The 22030-nt window shown below is 52.3% G+C and overlaps 9 protein-coding genes across 9 annotated transcripts; 4 read left to right on the top strand and 5 right to left on the bottom strand.

The window, feature by feature from the left end:
• Positions 1–1488: 1488 nt before the first annotated feature.
• ASPSYDRAFT_35025 (phosphatase PAP2 family protein) lies at positions 1489–2573 on the bottom strand (the record flags this gene model as incomplete). The annotated part of the gene is made up of 3 exons (XM_040845303.1): positions 1489–2190; positions 2239–2477; positions 2540–2573. The coding sequence occupies 3 exons, from the start codon at positions 2571–2573 to the stop codon at positions 1489–1491; spliced, it is 975 nt and encodes a 324-aa protein (XP_040699040.1).
• Positions 2574–3896: 1323 nt separating this feature from the next.
• On the bottom strand, positions 3897–7349 carry ASPSYDRAFT_60943 (Ran GTPase-binding protein LOS1; the record flags this gene model as incomplete). Its single annotated transcript, XM_040849918.1, has 4 exons — positions 3897–3923; positions 3977–4431; positions 4488–7092; positions 7338–7349. The coding sequence occupies 4 exons, from the start codon at positions 7347–7349 to the stop codon at positions 3897–3899; spliced, it is 3099 nt and encodes a 1032-aa protein (XP_040699041.1).
• Positions 7350–7913: 564 nt separating this feature from the next.
• ASPSYDRAFT_159393 (uncharacterized protein) lies at positions 7914–9356 on the bottom strand (the record flags this gene model as incomplete). Its single annotated transcript, XM_040842820.1, has 2 exons — positions 7914–9207; positions 9262–9356. 2 exons carry the CDS (start codon positions 9354–9356, stop codon positions 7914–7916), a joined length of 1389 nt encoding a protein of 462 aa, XP_040699042.1.
• Positions 9357–9932: 576 nt separating this feature from the next.
• On the top strand, positions 9933–10892 carry ASPSYDRAFT_49406 (SDR family oxidoreductase). The gene has a single exon (XM_040847824.1). It carries the CDS (start codon positions 9940–9942, stop codon positions 10732–10734), a length of 795 nt encoding a protein of 264 aa, XP_040699043.1. The 5' UTR covers positions 9933–9939; the 3' UTR covers positions 10735–10892.
• Positions 10893–11193: 301 nt separating this feature from the next.
• On the top strand, positions 11194–13477 carry ASPSYDRAFT_71738 (cytochrome P450). The gene is made up of 5 exons (XM_040850597.1): positions 11194–11547; positions 11615–11714; positions 11772–11840; positions 11901–12512; positions 12606–13477. The coding sequence occupies exons 1-5, from the start codon at positions 11200–11202 to the stop codon at positions 13040–13042; spliced, it is 1566 nt and encodes a 521-aa protein (XP_040699044.1). The 5' UTR covers positions 11194–11199; the 3' UTR covers positions 13043–13477.
• ASPSYDRAFT_93243 (xylulokinase) lies at positions 13271–15071 on the bottom strand (the record flags this gene model as incomplete). The annotated part of the gene is made up of 2 exons (XM_040852807.1): positions 13271–14497; positions 14562–15071. 2 exons carry the CDS (start codon positions 15069–15071, stop codon positions 13271–13273), a joined length of 1737 nt encoding a protein of 578 aa, XP_040699045.1.
• Positions 15072–16142: 1071 nt separating this feature from the next.
• ASPSYDRAFT_99847 (cation diffusion facilitator family transporter) lies at positions 16143–17689 on the bottom strand (the record flags this gene model as incomplete). Its single annotated transcript, XM_040853278.1, has 2 exons — positions 16143–16741; positions 16843–17689. Coding segments are annotated over 2 exons (1446 nt in total), but the record flags the coding sequence as incomplete, so codon positions are not given.
• Positions 17690–19379: 1690 nt separating this feature from the next.
• Positions 19380–20015, top strand: ASPSYDRAFT_49411 (uncharacterized protein). Its single transcript, XM_040847825.1, has 2 exons — positions 19380–19700; positions 19807–20015. Exons 1-2 carry the CDS (start codon positions 19561–19563, stop codon positions 19829–19831), a joined length of 165 nt encoding a protein of 54 aa, XP_040699047.1. The 5' UTR covers positions 19380–19560; the 3' UTR covers positions 19832–20015.
• Positions 20016–20331: 316 nt separating this feature from the next.
• On the top strand, positions 20332–21116 carry ASPSYDRAFT_158969 (succinate dehydrogenase cytochrome b560 subunit; the record flags this gene model as incomplete). Its single annotated transcript, XM_040842775.1, has 3 exons — positions 20332–20371; positions 20431–20521; positions 20681–21116. 3 exons carry the CDS (start codon positions 20332–20334, stop codon positions 21114–21116), a joined length of 567 nt encoding a protein of 188 aa, XP_040699048.1.
• Positions 21117–22030: the final 914 nt, after the last annotated feature.

The following is a 22030-nucleotide window of genomic DNA, read 5'->3' on the forward strand; positions in this document are numbered from 1 at the left end:
CAATCAGCCCCGACTGATAATCTACGCAGTACTCAAGGAGAATTTTATCAGGTGATTCACAGCATTAAAAAAAAAAAAAAATATTAATCGCCAATGGAATCTACGTGGCACGTTGCTTTTTTCTGGCAATAACAGTCAGCCAGTCAGCCAGCGAGCCAACGGTAAAAATCTGTTCTTTGCCCCTTGTCAAAATACACGGATAATGGCGCTGGCCGCCCTACCGGCGGGCGAGCCAAATCTCGATCCAATCCCTACAGGTGCAGCACCGTACCAGAGAACTGAGAAGCCAGAGCAGAGCCAGAGCCAGAAAAGCCTGCCAGGTGAGCCAGACCGGCATCGGCTTCTCCCTTGGGTCACGAGCTCACCGCCCCTCGATATTACCCGGAACCCCATAATAAATAAATAGCTCGGACTTGGGGCCGATGCACATGACAGCAGCATATCTTACAATACACAATAATGAATCCTATGAATACTGAATACACAGCGCACCAACTCTCAGTAACTCCATACACCAGCCAAACTCGCAATCATAATCACTTCAAGTCTACTTCTCACCTTAATTATTATCTATTTATCGTCCAGGTACAAGTCAAGTCCCGGAGACCCCCCGATGTGCATCTTACACCGGCCACTCCAAGTCACCCATTATTTCCTCCACTAGCAAGGTACCATGCACTCGCTACTCCGCACAGCTACGGCAAACTCCGGAACCGCATGAGGGGAAATTTCCTCCCTTTCTCCTCTCAGAGTTGGAGACCGGAGCTCTCGCATCGGGTCCCTTTTCTGAGAACTCTCACCGAGCCGACTTCTGGTCTAGCCTGCGAAAATGACGTGCCCGCTCGCTACCTGACGCTCTAGGCCAAGCCCTTGTTGCTCCAGTCGCTAGGCTCACTAATGTATGCACGCACGTATCGACCTGGGGAATCGCCACGGCTGGGTTCCGTCCCGATGGCGGCGCGTATACTTGCTGGATTCGGGTCGGGTTTTCGCCCGCGCATGCTCTCGGAGACTCGGACGGAGGCTCGTCTCCGCAGTCTGAGCTGGAGTCTGGAGTAGAACTTAGGGTTGGGTTTTGGGTGTCTATCACTTGTTACCTTGATATATCATATGCCCGTTATCGTCCAAGGTGTCCAAAAAATTGGTTCGGACTTTCACAATACGGACACTGCGAGATGTTTGCTGCCTCGGTGAAACGTGGTACTCGTCCTCGTTCCTGTCCGAGCACGTGATCAAGTATCGGATCAATCACGCGGATTCTCTCTCAGTTCGGACTGGAAGATGTACTTCGATCTGGATGTTATGGAGAAATACGTAATCGCAAAATCCCGGCTCGCATGGTCCGGCGGTTCTCGTTTGCTACGCTACGAGGAGCGGGAAAAGGAATCCGTCACCATGTCGGGGCGCTTACAATGTCCGGTCAATCCACATCCGATACCAATGTCCCAACGTAATATTGATAACCAGCTAAGTATACACATTCAAAATTTAGGGCTTCTCCAACCGCAGCAGTCTGAACAGCAGCCTCTCCACGGGCAAAAGACCCAACATGACATAGTTGAACCGGTACGCGACAAGCACCACGCACGCCCCAACCACCGCATCGAGAATGAAATGGTTAGCTGTCGCGACGACTGTGAACGCCATGAGGGCAGGCCACAGAGGGGCGATGGCCCTGAGGTACCAGTGCGGGCTGAACCTGACTAGACACAGCGCGATGAACATCGAGTTGCCGAAATGCAGCGAGGGCATTGCAGCGATGGTGAGCTGGAACCTATTCTGGGTCCAGGCGGAGCCACCATTGTTACTATGCAGCACATCGATGAACCCGTACTCTTCCGGAAGAAGACGAGGCGGCGAGCACCGCCATAAGGTTATAATAACAAATGCGATGACATTCTCAAGGGCCAGCGTGCGGCGGAGAGCTTGGAACTTGTCGCGCTTCATGAAGGTGTAGCTGTACGCGAAGAATGCCACGCCCAATATTATATGTGAATAGTATACACGGGCCAAAAACGGCATGAGCCAGGGCGCTTTTGTGAGAACGAATTGCTGGACCGCCAACTCGGCATCAATATGAAGGGTGTGCTCCAGCCCAAGGATCTGAAGAGCATGGTGCTCGGCTCTGTCAAAGATAGAATCATGGCCGCTGATCGCTCGCGCTGAGATTGCACGCAGACCCTGATAGATCTAGACCCGCCGTCAGAAATGTACCAGCCTTGATCGAGAACAACATACCCAGTATATGAGCAGCCAGTACCATATCTCTATCAAGAAGGGGAAGCGCGCAAGGATTCGCGACTGGACTGTGCGACTGTTCTCAACTGATCGAGTATAACCATCCTCTTCGATCGGTTTCGCATCATTTGGATCTGGGAGTAAGGGGGATTCAACGGTAGGAGTGTCCGATGGGCTGACGACAGGACGACGGCGGCGGCGGTTGTAGAGGGTAGTAACGGTAAAGATAATAACGATGCCTAGCACGGCATGATGTCAGTATCTTTGCACTCAAGACAAGAAACCCGGGGATAAGACAGACCACCAGGCTCGATGAAGTTCTTGAACACCCCCATGGTATAGGAATACGGAATAGCCGGGAAGGTGGTATGCACACGCAAGGTGCTAAAATGGGAAAAAAAAAATAGAATTAACCGCTGGCTGACGGAGCCAGGAAGGATTAAAGAATGGCAAGGAAGCTTGCGAGGGAGCAAGAGTTAAAGGAACGGCGAGAATGCGGAGGAAACGAGAACGGACGTGGACGCTGAGAGGCAGGGGACGCAGCTGCCGTCATCATGGCTGCACAGCTGCAAAGTTCCGTCCAGTCTGCCCTGCTGTGCATGGCCAGGGAATTCCGGCTGCTTTGTCTGTTTCGGATGTCAGTGGAGATGGTGGTACAGTACGTATTTGTGTCATCTACAAGTCTGCTTGCGCAATACTAGAGGAAGTATATAAGGAGAATATGAACACTGTACTACTAACAGCAACCCAGTCTCTTCCATATTGACCTCAGCACAATACCGCTATATCAGAAGAAATGCACCAGTGCGCCAGGCAGAGACAGGTCAAACGACCAGTTACCAAATCAGACAGTCGGCACAAAGAATTGGCAGATCGGCACTAACAACTAGCACCGTCTGATCCGGGCCCCTCCGGAACCCGGATACACCAAGTACATACTTTGTGCATTAATCTATCTACATACCAATCCTCGGAATCTGTGCAACCACTCTGCCATAAAACAATTCGTTGGAAGAGTTAAAGTTCGAAAGGTCGCCCCCTTGGGAACGCCTTGTATTGCTGCGTTTGTTTCGGCCCTGGCTGTGAACGAGAGAGAATTGGCGCCCTGGCTGAGGGGTTGGGCGTGAACATGCGGTTGCTGCACAGAATTTAAGACCCAGAACTGTTACGAGTAATATCTTCTTACGACACTTCTCCGGGTTCAAGTCTTCATAAGATACCTCGCCTTCCTACCTACTCTAAACCTAGATACTCCAGTTACTATTTAGTTACTACTTACTACTTACATCATTTATTTTGCTTTTTTATGTGCTTCTGCATGCTAGAGAAATACTCTGCACTTCAACGCCAATTCATGCAAATGCCTCACAAACTATATACCTTTTATCCCAAACCCTGTGTATTCATTCATGAGAGTCCGTGCGTGAGACGTGAATTCATATGAGGATGGCAGGGAATGGGCCGCCGATAGGGAGAGAGGAAGAGAGAGAAAGAAAGGGGGCGTAAACGTCAGTCGTCAAATCAAACCGAGGGGATATCTAAGAAGATGGAACATAGTGGAATGGAATAGATGTTGGGAAATAAACCAAGGGAAGTGGAAATCGAGAGAACAAAAATTCAGAAAGGGGAAAATGGTTATGCAGAGATGACGAGTATGTTCATGCGCTCAATCGTTGAATAAATGACTGCGCGTGGGATTAGTACATATATTATTCATGGGGTTGTGGAGAAAACATACCGGAAAGAACTGCCGGAAGCTTCTCAGATCCAGCCTGCTCAACGTTCCCACGTACTCCTCTACCAGGTCTGCACCCATACCCATACCAGGCAACTCCCGGTCCCGGAGATACTCAATATACTCCATACCCATCTTCCCGTAGATGATCCGTTGCATAGCTCCCGCCTCCGCGAGGACCTGCTTCGCCTGCGCGTCTTTCGAGTTGAAGGATGGATTCGCCGGGAGAGCCCAGCAGAGCGGAGAGAATCGCGTAATCATGAACTGTCCGAAGCCTGGGAGAGCGACCTGCGTTGCGTCGGCTCCGTTTGAAGCTGCTGGTGCGATATCCGGACCACCCCAGGAGCTTCCCATCTTTGCTAGCACATTGAATGCCATCTTGGCGGTCATAAAGTCGTCGACGTCCTTGGCGAAATGTTCGATTGTCGTAATGACAGTGTCGAACATGGGTTGGTTTCCTATTAAATATTCGTCAGGGAGAAGATTAAACCAAATTCACTTCGTTGAAACTCACGTTCGCTGATGATCACAGCACCCAGGTCATTGTTTAGTACCGCCAGCAGGAAGTTCAGGTACTCCCTCTTCAACTCTGCCACGTGGATTTCATCATCAGTGCCAGAGGCTGGATCAGCAATCCCGCTAAACACCCGTTGTAGGAAAGGTGTCAACAACGCATCAAGGATGTTGTATATTTCGCCCTTGAAGCCAAAGATAACTTGGTCGAGCAGACGCAGGAACAGCGCCATCTCGTCACGCGTCGAAGACTGGGTGAGCAGACCATCGATCCATCTTGGGAGCTGGGGAAGGATCCGGGATCCAAGGACACCAATCAGTCGGGAGAAAGCAAAGCGGGAAGCGGTTCGGACATTGAATGATCCCTTGAGAGACTCTAGAGCAACGAGGGTCGCTTCTGAAACCTGGGAAAACGCTTCGGACACTTCGGGTGCAGGGAGCTGTGAAGGGGAACTGGTTCCGGGCATCCAGTCCGAGAACCCTCTGGCAAGTGTACCAAGCGCCATGATATCGTGGTGTATTTGGAGCATGGATCGCTCATCGCCTGATTTGGCAGGGCCTAGGTTCTTTTCCATGTCGACAAAGACGGGTGTCAACACGGATTGTGCGTAAAGCACCTGCTTGTCCGCAGGGATGGTGGGGATGGAGCAGATAATTCCAACAGCTTCGAATAGGTACAGTTGACTGTTGAACACAGCATCGGCAGACCCTTCGTGGTCCTCCGACGACATCTCGTCTCCGTCAGAGCCCTCAGAGGGCAGCTCAGCCTGGATGACTAGCAAGTCACGCAATGCCTCTACTACAGTCTCAGCAACATTACCGACGTAGGCCCGCAGCTGCTTCGCCAGGCGTTGGAACAAGTACCAAGCTCTGGTCTTGACCTTCTTCATTGGGTGGCGCGCAAGTTGGAGGAAGCTCTCCAAAACACTGGGAATCAACTGGGTGTGGAGCTGGAAGAAGGAGCTGTAGCGAACAACAATCTCCATATACTGTAACTGTGTCGCCGGGTGGGTGAAGGATCGGATATCTGACTCGACCATACGCCGCATCATCTCGACTAGTCTCTCCGCAGATGGGTTGTTAGGCTGTCCCTTGGTGTAAAGACTGCCACCCTTGGTAGCGGATTCTCCGAAAAGGAACATCTCATGCAATGCAAGGTCCAAATCTCTCCAGTCTAGCTGAGCCCCAGACTGGCGCATGTTTTCAAAGGTGGCCGCCACGAGTTCCGAGATTGCTTCCATGTAAAGTCTCTCGTCGATAGTTGCGACAATCTGCTGCAAAGTTCCAAGCCGTTTGCGGAGTTCCTGGAATTCAGCCTCGTCGGTCTGATCATCGTCGTCGCCCCAGGAGGCAGTCTCGTCGTATCGCATCTTGGAGATGATCGCCTTCAGGATTGGGAGGAGGATGGATGAGTTTTGAGAGGCGAGCTCAGGGTTGAGCTTGGCGACCTTCCGCAGATACGAGAGCAAGTCACTGACGCACGGAATGACAGTCGAGCAGACTTCGTCATACTCGTCGGAGAAGTACCGCAGGATGTGAGGGAGGAAGACCAACAACAGCCCATTGGCTTTCTCTTTGCACTGAGCGGAAACGGTCTCTTGATCCAAAGCCCGCACAATATCTGCCACCGTAGTATTGACCAGTTTCGCAACCGTTTCGGCGAGGTCGGTGTCGTATTTGGATGTGAACCGGTTGGCGTAGAGCGGGGGACTGGACGAGATCTGGGAAATCACACTATCAAGGTTCAAGAATGCAATCATGTCAATTTTGTCTTCCGGCTTCATCTTCTTGCCGACGATCTCCGTGAAAACATCCACGGCCGCATCTCGCACTTTATCTTCTCCCTCGCGGAGGTCTTCTTTCTGCGCCCGTCCGAGCTGCTGGAAGAGTAGGTCGAGCATCGTTTGGTTCACTACCAGCCCGATGTCAATCCAGCTCACCCAGCTCCCAACAGCCTTGAGCGACATCTCGACAATCTGGTCATCGCCATCCATCCACTGGGACAAAATCTCCTGCCACGAGTTGGCAATCTTCTGCATATCTCTCACCCGGATCAAATCCTTCAGTGCATTCGCCCGTTCCTGCTCGGTGCGAGACCGTGACACAAGCACATCACCAATCTCATCGTGGATAGAGTTGATCACGCGGAGGTAGAACACAATACCCAGCGGGTTGTCCAGTGAGGTGCTAGACGGCGACTTGTGCGTGAGGGCAAGAATGTCATCGAAGAAGGACTCCCATCCGTTGCCGTACAGTGCGGAAAAGAGGAAGGTAATGGTCTGCGCAATTTTGTTCTGAATACTGGCCGGGTCCGGGTTCGAGTTCTCACTGCCGTACACCTGGCGCAGGTACCCCAGTATACTATCTCGGACGTACCCAAGCGCCTGGGCATCAATGAGGCCCGCCTGGGCAGCGCTGTTGACAACCTCTAACGACACATGGCGGACGATGTCAGACTGGGGCGGGTCCTTGGTGAAGAGGGCGAGGCAGACCTGCCAGCCTGAGGGGTCGGAGCGGAGCTGGTTGATGTATTCGAAGGCTTGGGCTTTCAGGGTGGCATCGGTGTTAGGGTATGGATCCCCGGCTATTTCTATGGCCTTTGCTACCTAGTAGATTGTACATCAGTTAGGATGGCTGCATGGCATCTTGTGGTGCAAAAAATGAACAAAAAAAAAAAAAGATATCGGCGTGCGTCACAGCCAAGGAGGGGCACACGAGGGGAACGTCGGCGGGCGGCGGGGGTCGAAACATGGGATATTTTCGTATCCTTGGCTTCAATTGTCTTGCGAGGGTGTGATATTATTCTGGAGAACCAAGAGACGGTTTTCCGGCGAAGACTGCGAGTGCTTACCTGCTCTTCCATCGTCGACCGGCCGGGCTGCCTGGACAGTCTTTGCGGGACTCCGAAAGCGAAAAAATATCACGAGGGGCTGGAATTAAGCGTAGTTGGAGCGAAATTCAAGATAACGGCAGATGGTCATATCATTTGAAAGATGGGAAGGCCTATCGGAGCATGACTTGCGTGTCTGTCTGGGCAAAGGAGCAATACAGGAGGACAGCAGTAGATTTGAAGGTTGATTGAAACTTGAAAGTGAGTGCCGGTGACGGTTGGGCGGTGTTTTCGGCACCTTTGCGTTGACCAACAGGACCCCGGCCAACAAGAAATGGGAAATTGTCCTTGCAGACGGAGCGGGCTGCTTTCTAGGGGCTGAAAGATTCAGGTCTTATGTTTATTTCATGGGTCCCTGCCGTGGGAAATGGGATATGGATTTTTTTTCTCGAATTTTCCCGATTTTGTGTGTTGCAGGGTCCGACTGAAAGGGGAATATCGCAGCCTTGTGGTTCAGGCACCAATATTGTATAAACAAAGATCGACCAAGATAAAGAACAATCTACATACATAACATTCATGGATTGGTGCACAACATTATACCCGCCATTTCCACGAAGATCCTAGCGTCGCCTCAATGCGTACCCAGAGACAAGCCAGGGTCGCCGCCATCAGCAACACCCCCACCGCTATCCCCGCCCGTTCGTATATATATGATGAAGTGAGGGCACCAGAACTTGGAATCAACAAACCAATCAGCGGCGTCCCAATAAGTGCGCCCATTCCGCGGATTAGATACAAGGCGCCGTTGACACTGGTAAAGTGCTGCACTCCAAAGAGCTCGATCAGGGACGCCGGAAAAAGGGATATATACGCACTGGCGAACGCGCCGTAAAGAATTGTGAAGACAATGAAAAGACCGTCAGCACTAGGCTTGGACACATCGGTTGCATGGAACATAGATGGAATCCAGAAGGCGAAAACGGCGACGGCGCTCAGCAGCGTTGTCACGAATAACGCATTGATGCGCCCATACCGGTCAGCGCCGTAGCCAATTGCAATGCGGGAAATGAAATTTGAGGCATTATTCAGAGTAATGAAGTTGGCTGCCGCGGTGGAATTGTAGCCGAGTGTGTTTGCGTACGCAGCATAGAAGAACAACGGTGTTGAATATCCCGCCGACTGCAGGAAACAACCCAGTGCCTGTGCCACAAACCGTTTCGAGCGCGCGACACGGAAGTTGACCACGGGCGCTTGAATCCAGGCAGTTCGTCGTCGAAGACCCTGGGTCTGGAGGCGGACTTGGTCACGGAACTTGGGCTCCCAGCCAAGGGCATAACCGGCAACAGAGACAAGCGCCAGGGATATGCAGCCAGAGATTCGCAGCGCGTTCCGAAATCCAAGATGCGTGATCATAGCACGAAGAGCAGGGGGCCAGATCATGCCCCCAACCGCAGAACCGGAGATGATCACACCCATCGCCAGACCCCGGCGCTTGTCGAACCAGGTCGGCGCAACGCTCATTGTCGGGACATACGACAGGGATGCACCAATCCCTAGCAGCACGCCTTGGGTCAGAGCAAAATGCCAGAGGGTCTTCCCAAAGCTCGATAAGATATACGCGACGCCGAAGATCCAGCCTCCGGCGATGATAACGGCCTGTGGCGAGTAGATTTTGGACCAGTGCATGGCAAACGGCCCGCCCATGGACATCAACGCGATGGCCAAGATTCCCACCAGGTTGATGAGAGCAGTCGAACTCCCCGTGAATGGGTTGCCTTGGGTGCTAGCCATCTCCTCGTAGAGAGACTGATATACACCGTAAGAGAAGATAAATGCGCACGTCGTGAACATCACCGAAAACCCGGCAAATACGACCAGAGCATACTGCCTAAAGCTGCATCAGCCACCCGACAGTATTCCATTGAAAGCTTGTTTTACTCACCAGGTGGGATGGTCTGGCTCCGCTTGGCTATTCTGCGGGGGCGAATCCTGGGGACCCTCGCCGTCCCTGCTCGCCAGTTCAACATCGGTCTCCATGTTGAGAATGGAAGAGTCATAGTCCCGAGTCAACCGACTCGATATATGGTTTGATGAATGGATCGGTCCAGGGTCAAGAAAACAGCCTTAGAAGATAGTGCCCGCGGATAAAAGATTAGGAGTTGCTGTCGTCATCCCGTCGGGAGAGACTAACTGTATAGGACAGGCCCAATACTTATCCAAACAGCCTATGTTGCAGAATATTGACAGTCTTTGGAGTTTTGCTGCGGGGAAGTCAAAGGTCCGATAATATAGACGTAACACCATATACATAGGATATTATCATATTCATAAGCCAGCTCCGTCCCACTACTCCGGAGTAGTATACAGTGCGCGTCGGCTAGGAATCTACATGGCAGACGGTCTCCCCGGAATATGAGGGTGTAATTATAAATAAATTTTGTAAACCAACATTCAGGGAATATAAATTATAATAGACAATTTACCGAAATAAGGCTCAACGGCAGCCTTCACCGCGGAGACCGCGGGGGCCACGGAGGCCACGAAATATGTGGGGCCGACCAAGGGTGTACTTAACTATACAAATCTCCCCAAGCAAAGAGCAACTCGAATATACACCACAATGTCTCAATTTCCAACCCCCATCACAGTTTTGATCACTGGAGCTGCCGGTGGCCTTGGTCGGGTCATCGCAGAAGCATTCCTCACCAAGGGCGCCAACGTTGCCATCTGCGATGTCAACAAGGACCGTCTCGCCGAAACATCGTCGGCGTGGACTCAAGAGCACCAGGGGAGGTTCATTGCGCAGCAAGCAGACGTCTCATCCAAATCCGACATCGAAGACCTGGTCCATGCGGCCACCAACACATTTGGTCGTCTGGACATCCTCATCAACAACGCCGGAGTCCTGGACGCCTTTGACGCGGCCGGTACCTGCACACGCGAGACATGGGATCGAGTCCTGAACGTCAATTTGACAGGTCCATATGTCTGCACCCAGGCAGCTGTCACCGCCATGCAAGCGCAGTCACCACCCGGCGGAACAATCATCAACATGGGCTCCAATGCCTCCGTCTGCGGTACAAACGGCGGGCTGGCGTATACAGTGTCGAAGCACGGCGTTTTGGGGCTGACGAGAAACACGGCTGCCTTCTATCTCGATCACGGCATCACTTGCACTATGCTGCAGCTGGGTGGGCTGGCGACGACGAACATACTTGACTCCCTCTCGACGGGGGTGAATCAGGAGGGGCTGGGCATGGTCGAGAAGCACACGCCGGGCTTCAAGGCTGGATTTAATGATGTCCCCCTCGAGGATGTTGCGAAGTTCTGTGTTCTATTGGCTGATCGCGAGCTGGCGAAGACGATGAATGGGGCGTCTGTTCCGTTTAACAGAAACTGGCCTGCAGGGGTTTAACCATCATGTCATTCTAGGGCCATTGTATAAATTATTTAGCATGCGCGATATTGTAAAATAGATAGGTCTCTTCGCCAATTTCTTCACGGACATTGCTTGTGATTATTTCCTCCACCTGGCATCCAATCAAGCATCAAGTATGCAACCCTGCATGCAGCTTCGGCACTTTTTCTTTCCTGAGTAAGTCGGGTATTTCGACACAAACAGCCTGCCGGACTGCAACAGGTTAATGGACTTGACTTGGAGACGATGCAGGTAGCCTGGACTGGATAGTGCTCTGTGAAACACTAACTGGAAACAGTATGTGCAAGTGTCAAGATCTGCAGGGCGGATCGTCCCCATACAAAACTCGGTAACTCGGATTCCTATTCGGGCTCAACGCCGGGTCGATCCATGATAATGGAACCTTTTTAAAGAATCCATAGACCTGACTTATGGTCGCCAGTACGTACCATGGTCAGCAAGATGGCGTTGGCCGCACTCATCTCAAAAGCTGATGCGCCTCTCCTTTACCCCGTCATACTAGTCCTCGCGGGCACTCTTACTTTGATATTCTCCCTCGCCACCTCCGGACCCAAGATTCACAGCAGCTTTCCCATAGCGGGACTGGAGTCTGGGTGGTTTGGACGGCTGGAGAATGCGCGCCGGAGCTGGCTGCATCGAAGCAAGGAGATCGTCAACGAGGGCCTGACAAAGTTCCCAGGATGCTTCCAGGTCGTCACGGCATCAGGCCCGAAGCTGGTACTGCCAGGCGAGTTCGCTGATGAGATTCGGAATAATCCCCATCTCAGCTTCCAGCAGGCTGTTTCGAAGGTACGCCTTACTGTTATGGACAGCGGACTTGCTTGGGTTCATCCAATGCTAACCCTATCTTTCGCAGGAATTCTTCGGCACATTGCCGGGGTTTGAACCCTTTGGTACGCATGGTACAACAGAAATCGGAGTAGAGATTGTGAGGGGGAGACTCACGCAATCACTGAGTCAGTTGCTGTCTGCATCGCATCGTATAAAACTATTCCCGTGCTAACCCTAAGCAGACTTCATCACCGAAGCCCTAGCCCAAGAAACCGCGGCAGCTCTCCAGACTCTATGCGGCCAGCCTGAAGGTACGCTTCTTCCATGGTCAATAGACATGGATCTAAACTAACAACAGTGGTTTGCTGCAGAATGGACACATATCCAGCACAAGGACATGCTCCGCCAGCTCGTCGCACAGGTCTCAGCACGCATCTTCATCGGCCCAGAGCTCTCCTCAAACAAGGACTGGCTCGACGTGAGCGTAAACTACGCAACGCAGGCCTTTTCCGCCGCTGAAGCCCTACGCCGCTGGCACCCCGCCCTCCGCCCAGTCGTCCACTGGATCCTCCCTGAATGCCGCAAGCTCAGAAGCGAATTAACCCGGGCCCGACAGATCCTGGCACCTGTCGTTCGCAAACGCCAGGAACAAAGCCGGCTGGCGAGAGAGGCTGGCGACGGCCACCCTTCGTCTAAAGTAGCGGATACGGTGGGCTGGATGGATGAAGTGGCTAACGGGAGGGCGTACGACGCTGGTATATTGCAGCTCGGCCTCTCGCTTGCGGCTATACATACGACGTCGGAGCTTGTGAGTGGGATTATCACGGATCTCTGCTCCCACCCTGAGTGGTTTGGGCCTCTATGTGAAGAGATGGCGTCTATGATCAAGGCCCACGGATGGACGAAAAGGGCACTGCACGAGATGAGGCTAACGGATAGCATGATGAAAGAGTCCCAGCGACAACGCCATTTTGGGGATATCGGTGAGTTTCCCAGCGGGGATATATCTAATATAATCATTCCCAATCCGTATAACAGACGAGGCGATGCTAAGTGTCCGTCTAAACGACTTATAGGATCAATGCACCGTGTAGCTACGCAGCCCATAAAACTCTCCAACGGCTGCACAATCCCAAAAAACACGTCCATAATGGTCGCCCTAAACAAGATGAAGATGCTATCCTCCTCCAACAACAACAGCAGCAGCAGCAGCAGCAGTGATCCAACAACATGGGCAGCCTACAATCCCCGCCGCTTCCTTGACCTGCGTCAACAACCGGGCCAGACGACAAAATGGCAGTTCGTGACGACCTCCGCTAACCATCTCGCCTTTGGACACGGCAGACACTCCTGCCCGGGTCGGTTCTTTGCTGCGAACGAGATCAAGGTTATCCTGACTTACCTGTTGCTTGGGTTTGAGTGGAAGTTCATGGCCGAGGCGTCGGGGGGCGTCAGTACGGATCCGAATGCGAAGGTGTTGATTAGAGTTAGAGACCAGGATGTTTTGATTTGATGGGCTCTAATGTGATTTGATATGATGAATTATGACTTATGGTTGAAAAGTGAGCAACTAGCTAATGGTTATAATAGCGCGAAAGAAGTAGGTGGGTAGTCTTATAGAAATCAGCAAGGAATTTTATCATTTTATCGCGCTCCTAGATATCGCGCTCATATAAACATATCTATAAAGTATGAAAGTAGAATAAAACCGCCATTCATTAAAACATCTTACTACTATCCCTCACGCTTTCTTCTTCTTCTCCTGCTCCAAAACCTGCTTCTCCATCTTCTCAAATCCTTCAACAGCCTTCCCATACAGCTCAAATGGCTCCTTCTGATACCCGTCCGCAATCTTCTCAATAAATTCTTCCTCACGCCACCGCTGCCCAATCAGGTCCTCAAAGGTCTGTCCATTGGTCCTCTCAATCGCCCAAACAGCCTTATACGCAGCGCCCAACGCACACGCGTTATCGCCAATCTCGAGCTTATACACGCCCTCGCTGCCGCCTAGGATCTCACCAGCGATCTTGGCAATGGTCTTGTTCTTGGACCCGCCGCCAACGAGGTATACCCTGCGCGGCTGGGCCGGCATCCCGCCGCCGGGGCTGGATGTGAGCTCGCGGGAGCGGAGACGGAGCGAGAGGAGCTGGCTTTCGATGATTGCACGTGCTTCGTCGAGCGGTTTGTCCCAGCCCTGCTCGGTCTCTGTGAGGGTTCCTGAGGCCGGGTCGTAGGTGAAGCGCCACTGGCCGGAGCGTAGATTGGGGACAATCTCGGGGCGGGGGAAGAAGAGGCCCATTTTCATGGGGTCCGATGGGGATTTCCGGCCTAGAGGTGGGGTTTCAAGCGCGACGGAGTCGAAGTTGACCCATGGGTTTGAGGGGTTAGGGTCGTTTTTGAAGGCGTTGACTGCGTCGCGGATTTGTTCGCGTGCGAGCCCGCCGTTCTTGTAGCAGAGCATAAACATGTAGAGGCCTGCGGTTGTGGGGTGGTTGAAGAAGTGGGTTGCAGGGTCGGCTTTGTAGCTGGGAGTGGACATAAGGAATGTGGTTGAGGTGCCTAGGGAGACCATTGCGTCGGAGGGCCGTAGGGGCAAGGCGAGGATCGTGGCAGGGTTGTCACCAGTGGATGGGACAACAGTGCACTCGGGGCTGAAGCCATATCGGTCGATGTAGTAACGGTGCACCTTACCCAGGTCGATGCCTCCGTCTTCGAAGACATCGCCGAGCTTGCGCTTGAGGTCATCGACGCCATGCGGGCCAGCGCAGAGCTTCAGGATCTCCTCATCATATGCACCTTTGTGGATGTTCCACAGGTTCATACCGCAGACATCGGAAATGTCAAAGGGCGCAACGTGGCCAAGGAACAATGACGCAATGAAAGACGAAACCAGCGAGATCCTAGACGTCTTCTTATACACGTCCGGGTACTTTCTCTGGAATCGCAAAATCTGGGGTCCAGTAAATCTCTACCAAGGCAAATCGTCAGCAACCAACAACCAAACAAGCAATGCCACCAGCGGAAGAACTTACGTGATGCGCCTTACTCCCCGTCACCTCGGCCAACTTCTCCTGGCTCCCCAAGAACCCATCAAACTCATCACACTCCTTCTGAGTACTCGAATCCTGCCAATTGGGACTGAACGGGTGCGAAAAGGCATCGGCAAGCTGCTCCTCCAGCCCGCGCTTCGAGTCCAGCCCATTCAGCAACTTCTCCGCATTCTCGCCCCAGTAAACACTGCCGTGCTGCTGGCCCGCGCCGCTAATACCACGCACAAGACTGAAATCAAGGCCCTGCTTCTTCAGGCCATTCAACACGCTGTCCAGCGCCTGCAGCCAGAGCGCGACGGGCGCGAACACCTCGTGCTCAGCTTCGTTGGTCAGGACGCCCTTTTTTATGGGGAAGCCATGCGAGTCGGCGTCGAAGTCGAAGATGGAGACGTAGACGACTCTGAGGTCGGAGTTGACAACCAGACCCTTTAGTTGCTGGGTGGAGAGGTCGAAGCCGATGTAAAGCGGGCCTTTGGGAGCGGGGGAGGCCATTGTGGGTGAGTCTTGCGTGTAAAGAGTAAAACTGAGGTTGCGGTGTGTGAGAAGGTAAGTGGGAGCTTGGAGCCCCGCGGATTGAGACAGTCGAAAGGATTATTAGACGAGTCACACAAAATCTAGCTCTATTGATGACAGCACTGGAATAAAAAAAAAAAGCAAGGAGGGAGTGGCGTCAAGTTTGTCAGGTGAAAGTCGGTGGGACGGGGATAGCAGGAAGTTTTATAGCGGAGCACACAGCTCCATGATCTTTTTTTTTTCCCTTTTTTTTTTCTCCAGAATCTCTTCAGGCAATAAAGCAAGCCAGTTCGCCGAATTGGAATAATTGGACGGTGAATGTGGTCTCGAACCCGCCACCAGGGCTGGTGGTGCAGCTCTTCTCCATAGTACCGGACAGTCGCGGGGTGATCCTCGCTGATGTCACCCACCGGGAGACCCTTGAGGTAACTGCTACGTAACTCTCTCCCCTTCGAATCCTGAAGGGGGCCTGAGAGCTGCCAATGGCATAAAGTATACAAAATGGCATCTGCGATGATCTATCCAGGAAAATACCGAGTAAGCAGGGTTGACGGCAATTAGCCGGTTAATTTAGACCATCGCGCAAGTCTGGATTCATCCACCGAATCTCCGCTGCATAATCAACCGACTGTACCGCAGGCTGTCCCGGCTGCCCGGTTGAAGACAGGCTAACAATGTCGCTACTGTCTCGGAGCCTTCTAGATCACGTCTAGTCTGTTAGATAGATTGAGCGATAGCTTGTACATGTATAGAAACAGTGAGCCTCGTGATCAGTTCTGGTACCCCGCAAACGCCATATCTGAGCCCGTCGTTTGTGAGGGCTCTCCCAAGAATTCCTCTATCTATCCATATCACCTGGCTTCCTCGCAATGCTAGTCTCTCCGGGTATCAAGCCAAAATACAATAATACAACCATCCATTATCCAAAATAGGAGCGCTTATATGAAACATGAACCAGAAACCCAATGGCTAGCCTTTTTATGCTCCATTTCTAATTCAGCGTCTTTTCCGAGTGCCGTTCTCGTGCTCATGTTCATGCTTATGGTCATGCTCATGCTCGTGGTGGTGTGCCTCCTCCTCAACACCATCCTCGGGCTCCGGGTTGGCTTGGCTGATGACTTCCGGCGAAATGAACTCCTCCGAAAAGTCCAAGGTCTCGTGCTCGAGAGGAATAAACCGGACTTTGACTCGCTTGACCCCGCGAAGACTGGAGCCAACGGTGGCTCGGACTCTTTCTTCAATCTCGCGAGAGCGCTGGACCGACCACACACCAGGGACGGCTAATTCAACATCCATCAGGTAATTCTGCCCTGATTTCATACCCTGTACATCGCGAATCTTGACTGACCCGCCATCATTGACAGTGCTGAGTGCCTTGGCCGCGGCCTTTTGCACGGCGGTCTTGATTTCATCGTCCACAGTGGTATCCGCTAATTCGAGGAGCGAGGTGCGAGTGTTTCCCCATCCGGCCTTGATAACCATCAGCGAGATGAGCAGTCCACCCACAGGGTCCAGCCAGGAGGCGTCCCGGAAGAGGTACGTTCCGCCAATTGTGAACAGCGCGACAATACTTGTGAGGGAGTCGACGCGGTGGTGAATAGCGTTTGAAGCTAGAACGGACGATTTGCGCTCATTTGCAACCTTCATTGCTAAAGTCGGAGAACAAAACCCCGGTCAGCGCAACTTTCCAACACGTAAAAGGCCAAGGGTAAAAACAGAAAAGAAAAGGAAGAAAAAGGAAGAAACTCACTAGCATGATACAGCCACTCCTTCACTACAATGGAGCCAGCTGCAAGCCAAGCAGCATGAATACTCGGTCCGAGGACATCAAGTCCATGACTGTGCGAGTGGCCGTGTCCCAGGTCCAGATGAGAAATCGCCTCCGCGGCCTCAGGGTAAAACTGATCCAGTAACACCTGTCCGGAATTCAACCCCATGAAGACACCTCCACAAAGTAGAAGTCCGCTCACTCCCAGCGCACCAATGCTCTCGATCTTCCCATACCCGTTCGGGAATCGTTCGCTGGGGGGCTTGAGTGACCACGCAACCGTACCCAGCGTGAGGAAGTCCGAGACCAAATCTGTAAGAGCATGGTAGGCGTCGGCGATAAGAGCCTGAGAATGGAAGACATAGCCGCCAATAAACTTCCCAATGGCCATTGCGAGATTCGCAACAAGGCCCAGGCGCGTGATCCGGACGCCAGCGTCGTGCGTATTCGAAGAAGTCAGGTAGGCATTTCCATGGTGGTGGTGATGGTGGTGGTGGCCATGACCACCATGGCCTCTCGTTTGCGTCGCCATGAGCGGAAGAGTGGTGCTGGGGGTTGTGGTGAGAGTTGTTGAGGTGGTCAATAGTGATAACGGCGGAAGGGGGCGGAGGTGGACATTGGAAGGCAGAGGAGGGGAATATGAACTTTTCGCACGAAAGAGCGACGTGGCTGTGGTGCGCAGAACACGAAACTGGGAGGGAGAACGCGCAAGTGCAGGACGAGGCAGCCGGGGTCTTGCTCTCAAGTTGGAACGGCGGACAAGGCCTGAAGCTGGGACTGCTGCTGGTGATGGATGGGCCCTGCACCACAGGGGCTGCGTCAGCGGCATTTCTCCCCGTCAACCACCACACCCAACTTCGCTAACTGCTCCTAGCGGCAGGGCTGATCGCGGCGACTGCGTAAATGGCAGTGTCTGGTAATCAAACTAAAATTCGGCAGGCTCAGATTCGTCAGTAGATGACACAGTGGTGTTCCCCAGCCGACCGAACTGGCCCATCACAGCAGTCACAGGCTGTGCTCGGGGTACCTTGTGAAGAGGGTGTAGGAGCGAAGGAGGGGCAGGGTCACAGGCGGAAGGGCCAGGGGTACGAATTGAAATCAGATGAAGTTCACTGGTCCTCTACGAGTGTCGTAACTATATGAATCCCCCAGATACTAATCCGGCTCAGACGAGCCGGCATGCGCTGACTGGCGACACTGGCTGCATTTGTCGGTTCGGGTGGGCTTTGTTTCTCCCGATCGGCTCCGCTGCTCTCCCTTATCTGATCGTTCATATTGAGGTTATTTCGTAGTCTGCCTTGCTACTACAGTCTCTCTAATTCGTCTGTCTAATTCGTTCGCTTGATTCCGTGCTCTCTCTGCTCCGGTTATCGAGTAGCTTGCCGGGTCGGGAGTCAAGCCGATATGGACACACACGCGCAGCCTCTGACGACGCGCAGGCTGGGTCTCGGATTTGATGACGTGCCTCGGAATTACTTGCGGGCTTCTTTCCTCTGTCGTCGAGTTGAAACATTTTGATAACTTTTGGTCCATACGACGGTCTATAAATAATGCCTTACCAGAGATCTTCAAGCCCACCGGCCACTCGTATGCCCGAGAAATAATGCCCAGCCCTACCTGGATTACTACCACGCTCATTGCCCTAGGTTAAGCTTTGCCTCGCCCGAAAGTGCGATCAATCCATGCTACGCTTCACGGGATATTTTGACAGTCCAGAGGTGTCGGTGTCTATTTTATCTTTTATCAGTCGTCGGCGGAGAATATCTCTGCCTTTTCTTCAACTGCCTATTCTTTTCACATAAGAGATCGCCTTCGAAGCTGGCCTCGGAGGCTCAGAGTCGGACTGAGACACTCTCGTCGTAGAGATGGCCTTCGAGAGCTCCTACAACAGACCAGGTGCAATTGTAATATGGTGAGCCGTGGCCAGGGCAAATATAGAAGATGTCTCTTCGGTAAAAGTGAGGCTAGCAGGGAGCATCTGTGTTCTGGCGCCGATGGAGTCGTAGTATCTCTGGATTGAGACGCAAAGCAATACCAGTCTTTGCTGGTCCACAAACTGCTAGCAGTCTTAACTCACGCTTGATGTGGTGGCAAAAATACAACTTTTATTGTGGTTCGAAATGGACTTTCAGCTGGTTGACGCATGGCGCAATGTACGTTCATCCAACCTCAGCAGCGAGCACGGCTTGGGCAGACGTGAATAAAATTGTGGCCAGCATGCGGACTCCTGCTGCTTCAAGAATTCCGCTATACCATGAGGCCCTAGAGATTTGGCAACTGCGAAAAACCAAAGCCATGTACCTGTATCGGAGTGGACGTAAACTGACGGGACAAAAAGGACAGGCAGCGGCAAGGAAAGGAAGGGTACCATCTTCATCCAGGGGGTTACAATCCACCTTTATTATATTGCAGAAGCATCAGTATCAAGTGTAGTTGGGAAAACCCCAGCCGCTGATGGTCCGGTGATAAACCGGGTGGTGAGGGTGGTTTCAAAAGAAGCAGAGACAACTTGGCCACCTACAGTACTACAAGCAACAGGAGCAGGTATGCTATGTTTATACCACGATCCCCCTGGACCAAGGGTCGGCTGCCAATTAAAGAAATGTTGGTTACCATCCGCAGTATTCATTTATTGGTTCGCTACGCTAACATTGGGAGTATTTGCCCGAAACGTATAAACCCAAACAATAAGTACCATCCATGAGCGATTTGGAAGCTTGGAAGAAACGATCTAGTTTTGAGAAGCAATGTTGGAAACAAGTGCAGTCGATCGACGGCCGGTCCACATCCAGGAACCATTCTCTTAGCCTCAAGCTCTGGGCGGAATTAAGCTTTGGCCTGTCCCAGCAACAAGTCTATCAGATCGCGAGCCACTTCGGATGGCAATATTGCTGTGACGTGCTAGGCTCTCGATGCCTGCCGCCAACAGACAGGGGAGTGGTACCTTATTGTGTGGTTTACACTACGTTAAGATTTAGGAGTGATGTGACCCTGATATGAAACCCTTTCCTTTCATGGAAAGAAAGAAATGGGCGATTAACGACGGGATGGATTTCCTCTCAGGTAACTCATTGACCTCTGCGGTAGCGACAGAATGCCGAACCAGTGAGGCCTCGCTCAGCACGTCAACATCATCCCGGATGTGGTAGACAACGTGGGCTGAGTCCCTTGAGGAAGAAAAGAACAGACGAGGAAGCGGCGCGGGAAAAAGACGGCAAACATTGTCTGTGTGTCACGTGAACAACGGGAAGAATAATCTTCCCCCTGGTAATACAACTGCGTTGATTGGCTAAATCCAGCCCTCACGCGCGGTCCCGTGACCTGGAATTGAACCCGAGGTTGTCCGTCCCGTGATTCCGAGCCGTTGCGAGAGGCTCGGGAATTCAAGGCCACTTTCTTTTGGACGACGACGTTCTCCTTCGTGTTTGGATTCCAGCTTTCTCGTCGTTGCGTTGATCCAGCAAACCAACCATGCTCTCCCAGAAGATCGCTCAGCAGTCGCTGCGACGGCGTATGTGGCCTCATCCTGCGTGCTTTCGGTAATTGGCGATGCTAACCTACTTTATCCAGTTGCCGTCCAGCAGCCCTACGCCATGCGATGGTCTCTTATGAACGCCGCCTCCCCCGCCGCTGTTGCCATGGGAAGGAACATTCAGACGAGGTGAGTGTGGACTGTTTGCGATATGACACCAGGTTCTCTTGATCGATACGCATCTACGACGGGCCGTCGCGTTCTACGTCATGCATCCATATCCCATCGGGAACCCAAAGAAGCGGAGGAGCTTCAGAGTGAATGGCCGAGTGCTAACAATGCGACAAGATACAACGCTTCCAGTGCGGCTCCCTCCGATCCCACTAAGCTCCTCGCCCAGCAGCGTCTGAGACGTCCTGTTTCTCCCCACCTTACCATCTACCGACCCCAGGTTACGTGGTATCTCAGTGGTCTTCACCGAATCACTGGAATCATCCTGTCGGGCCCCCTGTACCTCTTCGCAACCGCCTACCTCGCTGCTCCCCTGTTCGGCTGGCACCTCGAGTCGGCCTCTCTGGCTGCTGCTTTCGCTGGTCTCCCTGCGGCCGCACAGGTCGGCCTCAAGAGCATCTTCGCTTTTCCCTTCACCTACCACTGCATGAACGGTCTCCGACACTTGACATGGGATACCGGTCGTGGTATCGACAACAAGATGGTTATTAAGACCGGCTGGACTGTTGTCGGCCTCAGCGTGGTTAGCGCTCTTTACCTTGCTTTTCTGTAAATTTCCTCTGTCATATCTATGAGTTTTTGCTTCATTAAAATCTGTTCTTGCAATATATTTTATACAGGTCGCTTGAGGGCTATTCTTTTTTTTAAATGAAATATATCTTTTCATTATCATTATCGCTCCCTCTGGCCGCGCTTATCCAGCTCTCGCAATTCGAGTACACGTATAAGGCGTCTAAGATATCATCAGCACCTACCGATGGGAAAAAACACAGTTCGAGGCATTGGAGAAACTTCTCGGTTGGTAAGGAAGAATAGCGGAGACTGATCATTCAACCGCAATTGACTAGGTAGTACACAAAAGCTGGGACAAGTACTGAACTCGGTTGATACACTTGATACTGCAGGGCCGTAAAGGGGCATCTGAAGTATTTATTGCTGACCAACAGGCTACTGAGTCTCAATGCACGCAGTAAAAAATGATTCCAATTCTAAATACGCTCGCTTCCTTCCAGGCTTTTCAACATTCTACGGCCCTCCCCACTGTCTATGATTCGACTCCAACCTCCGCGGCTCACTTCCGATTAATCATGTCGAGATGTACAGTCAATCCTGCACGTATTAATGTTGTATAGGCGGCCGTGTCTTTGCTCGGGTCTCTGCGCAGCACCTGTCAGTCGGTGGCCCGAAACTCGCTTCATTTCAAAAGGACTTACCTATGATCGTATCTACCTGCAATGAATTCCCAAGGAACTCCAACCACATTCAGGCTGGGCTGGGAGGAGGATTCGGAGGAAATGGCCGGGGTGAGGGTGGATCTTGGACTGAGGATTCACGCGTCGTGGTTTCCTCCTCGTCGATACGGGGGAGTTCTTGATTATTCTCCGGGTCCATGCTGACACTGGCAACGTGCAGAACGAGGGAAGTTACTTTGCGTGATACCGATGCCATGATGTGGAGTGAAAGGCG

This window comes from Aspergillus sydowii (assembly GCF_001890705.1).
Source record: "Aspergillus sydowii CBS 593.65 unplaced genomic scaffold ASPSYscaffold_12, whole genome shotgun sequence".
NCBI classification, from domain to species: domain Eukaryota; kingdom Fungi; phylum Ascomycota; class Eurotiomycetes; order Eurotiales; family Aspergillaceae; genus Aspergillus; species Aspergillus sydowii.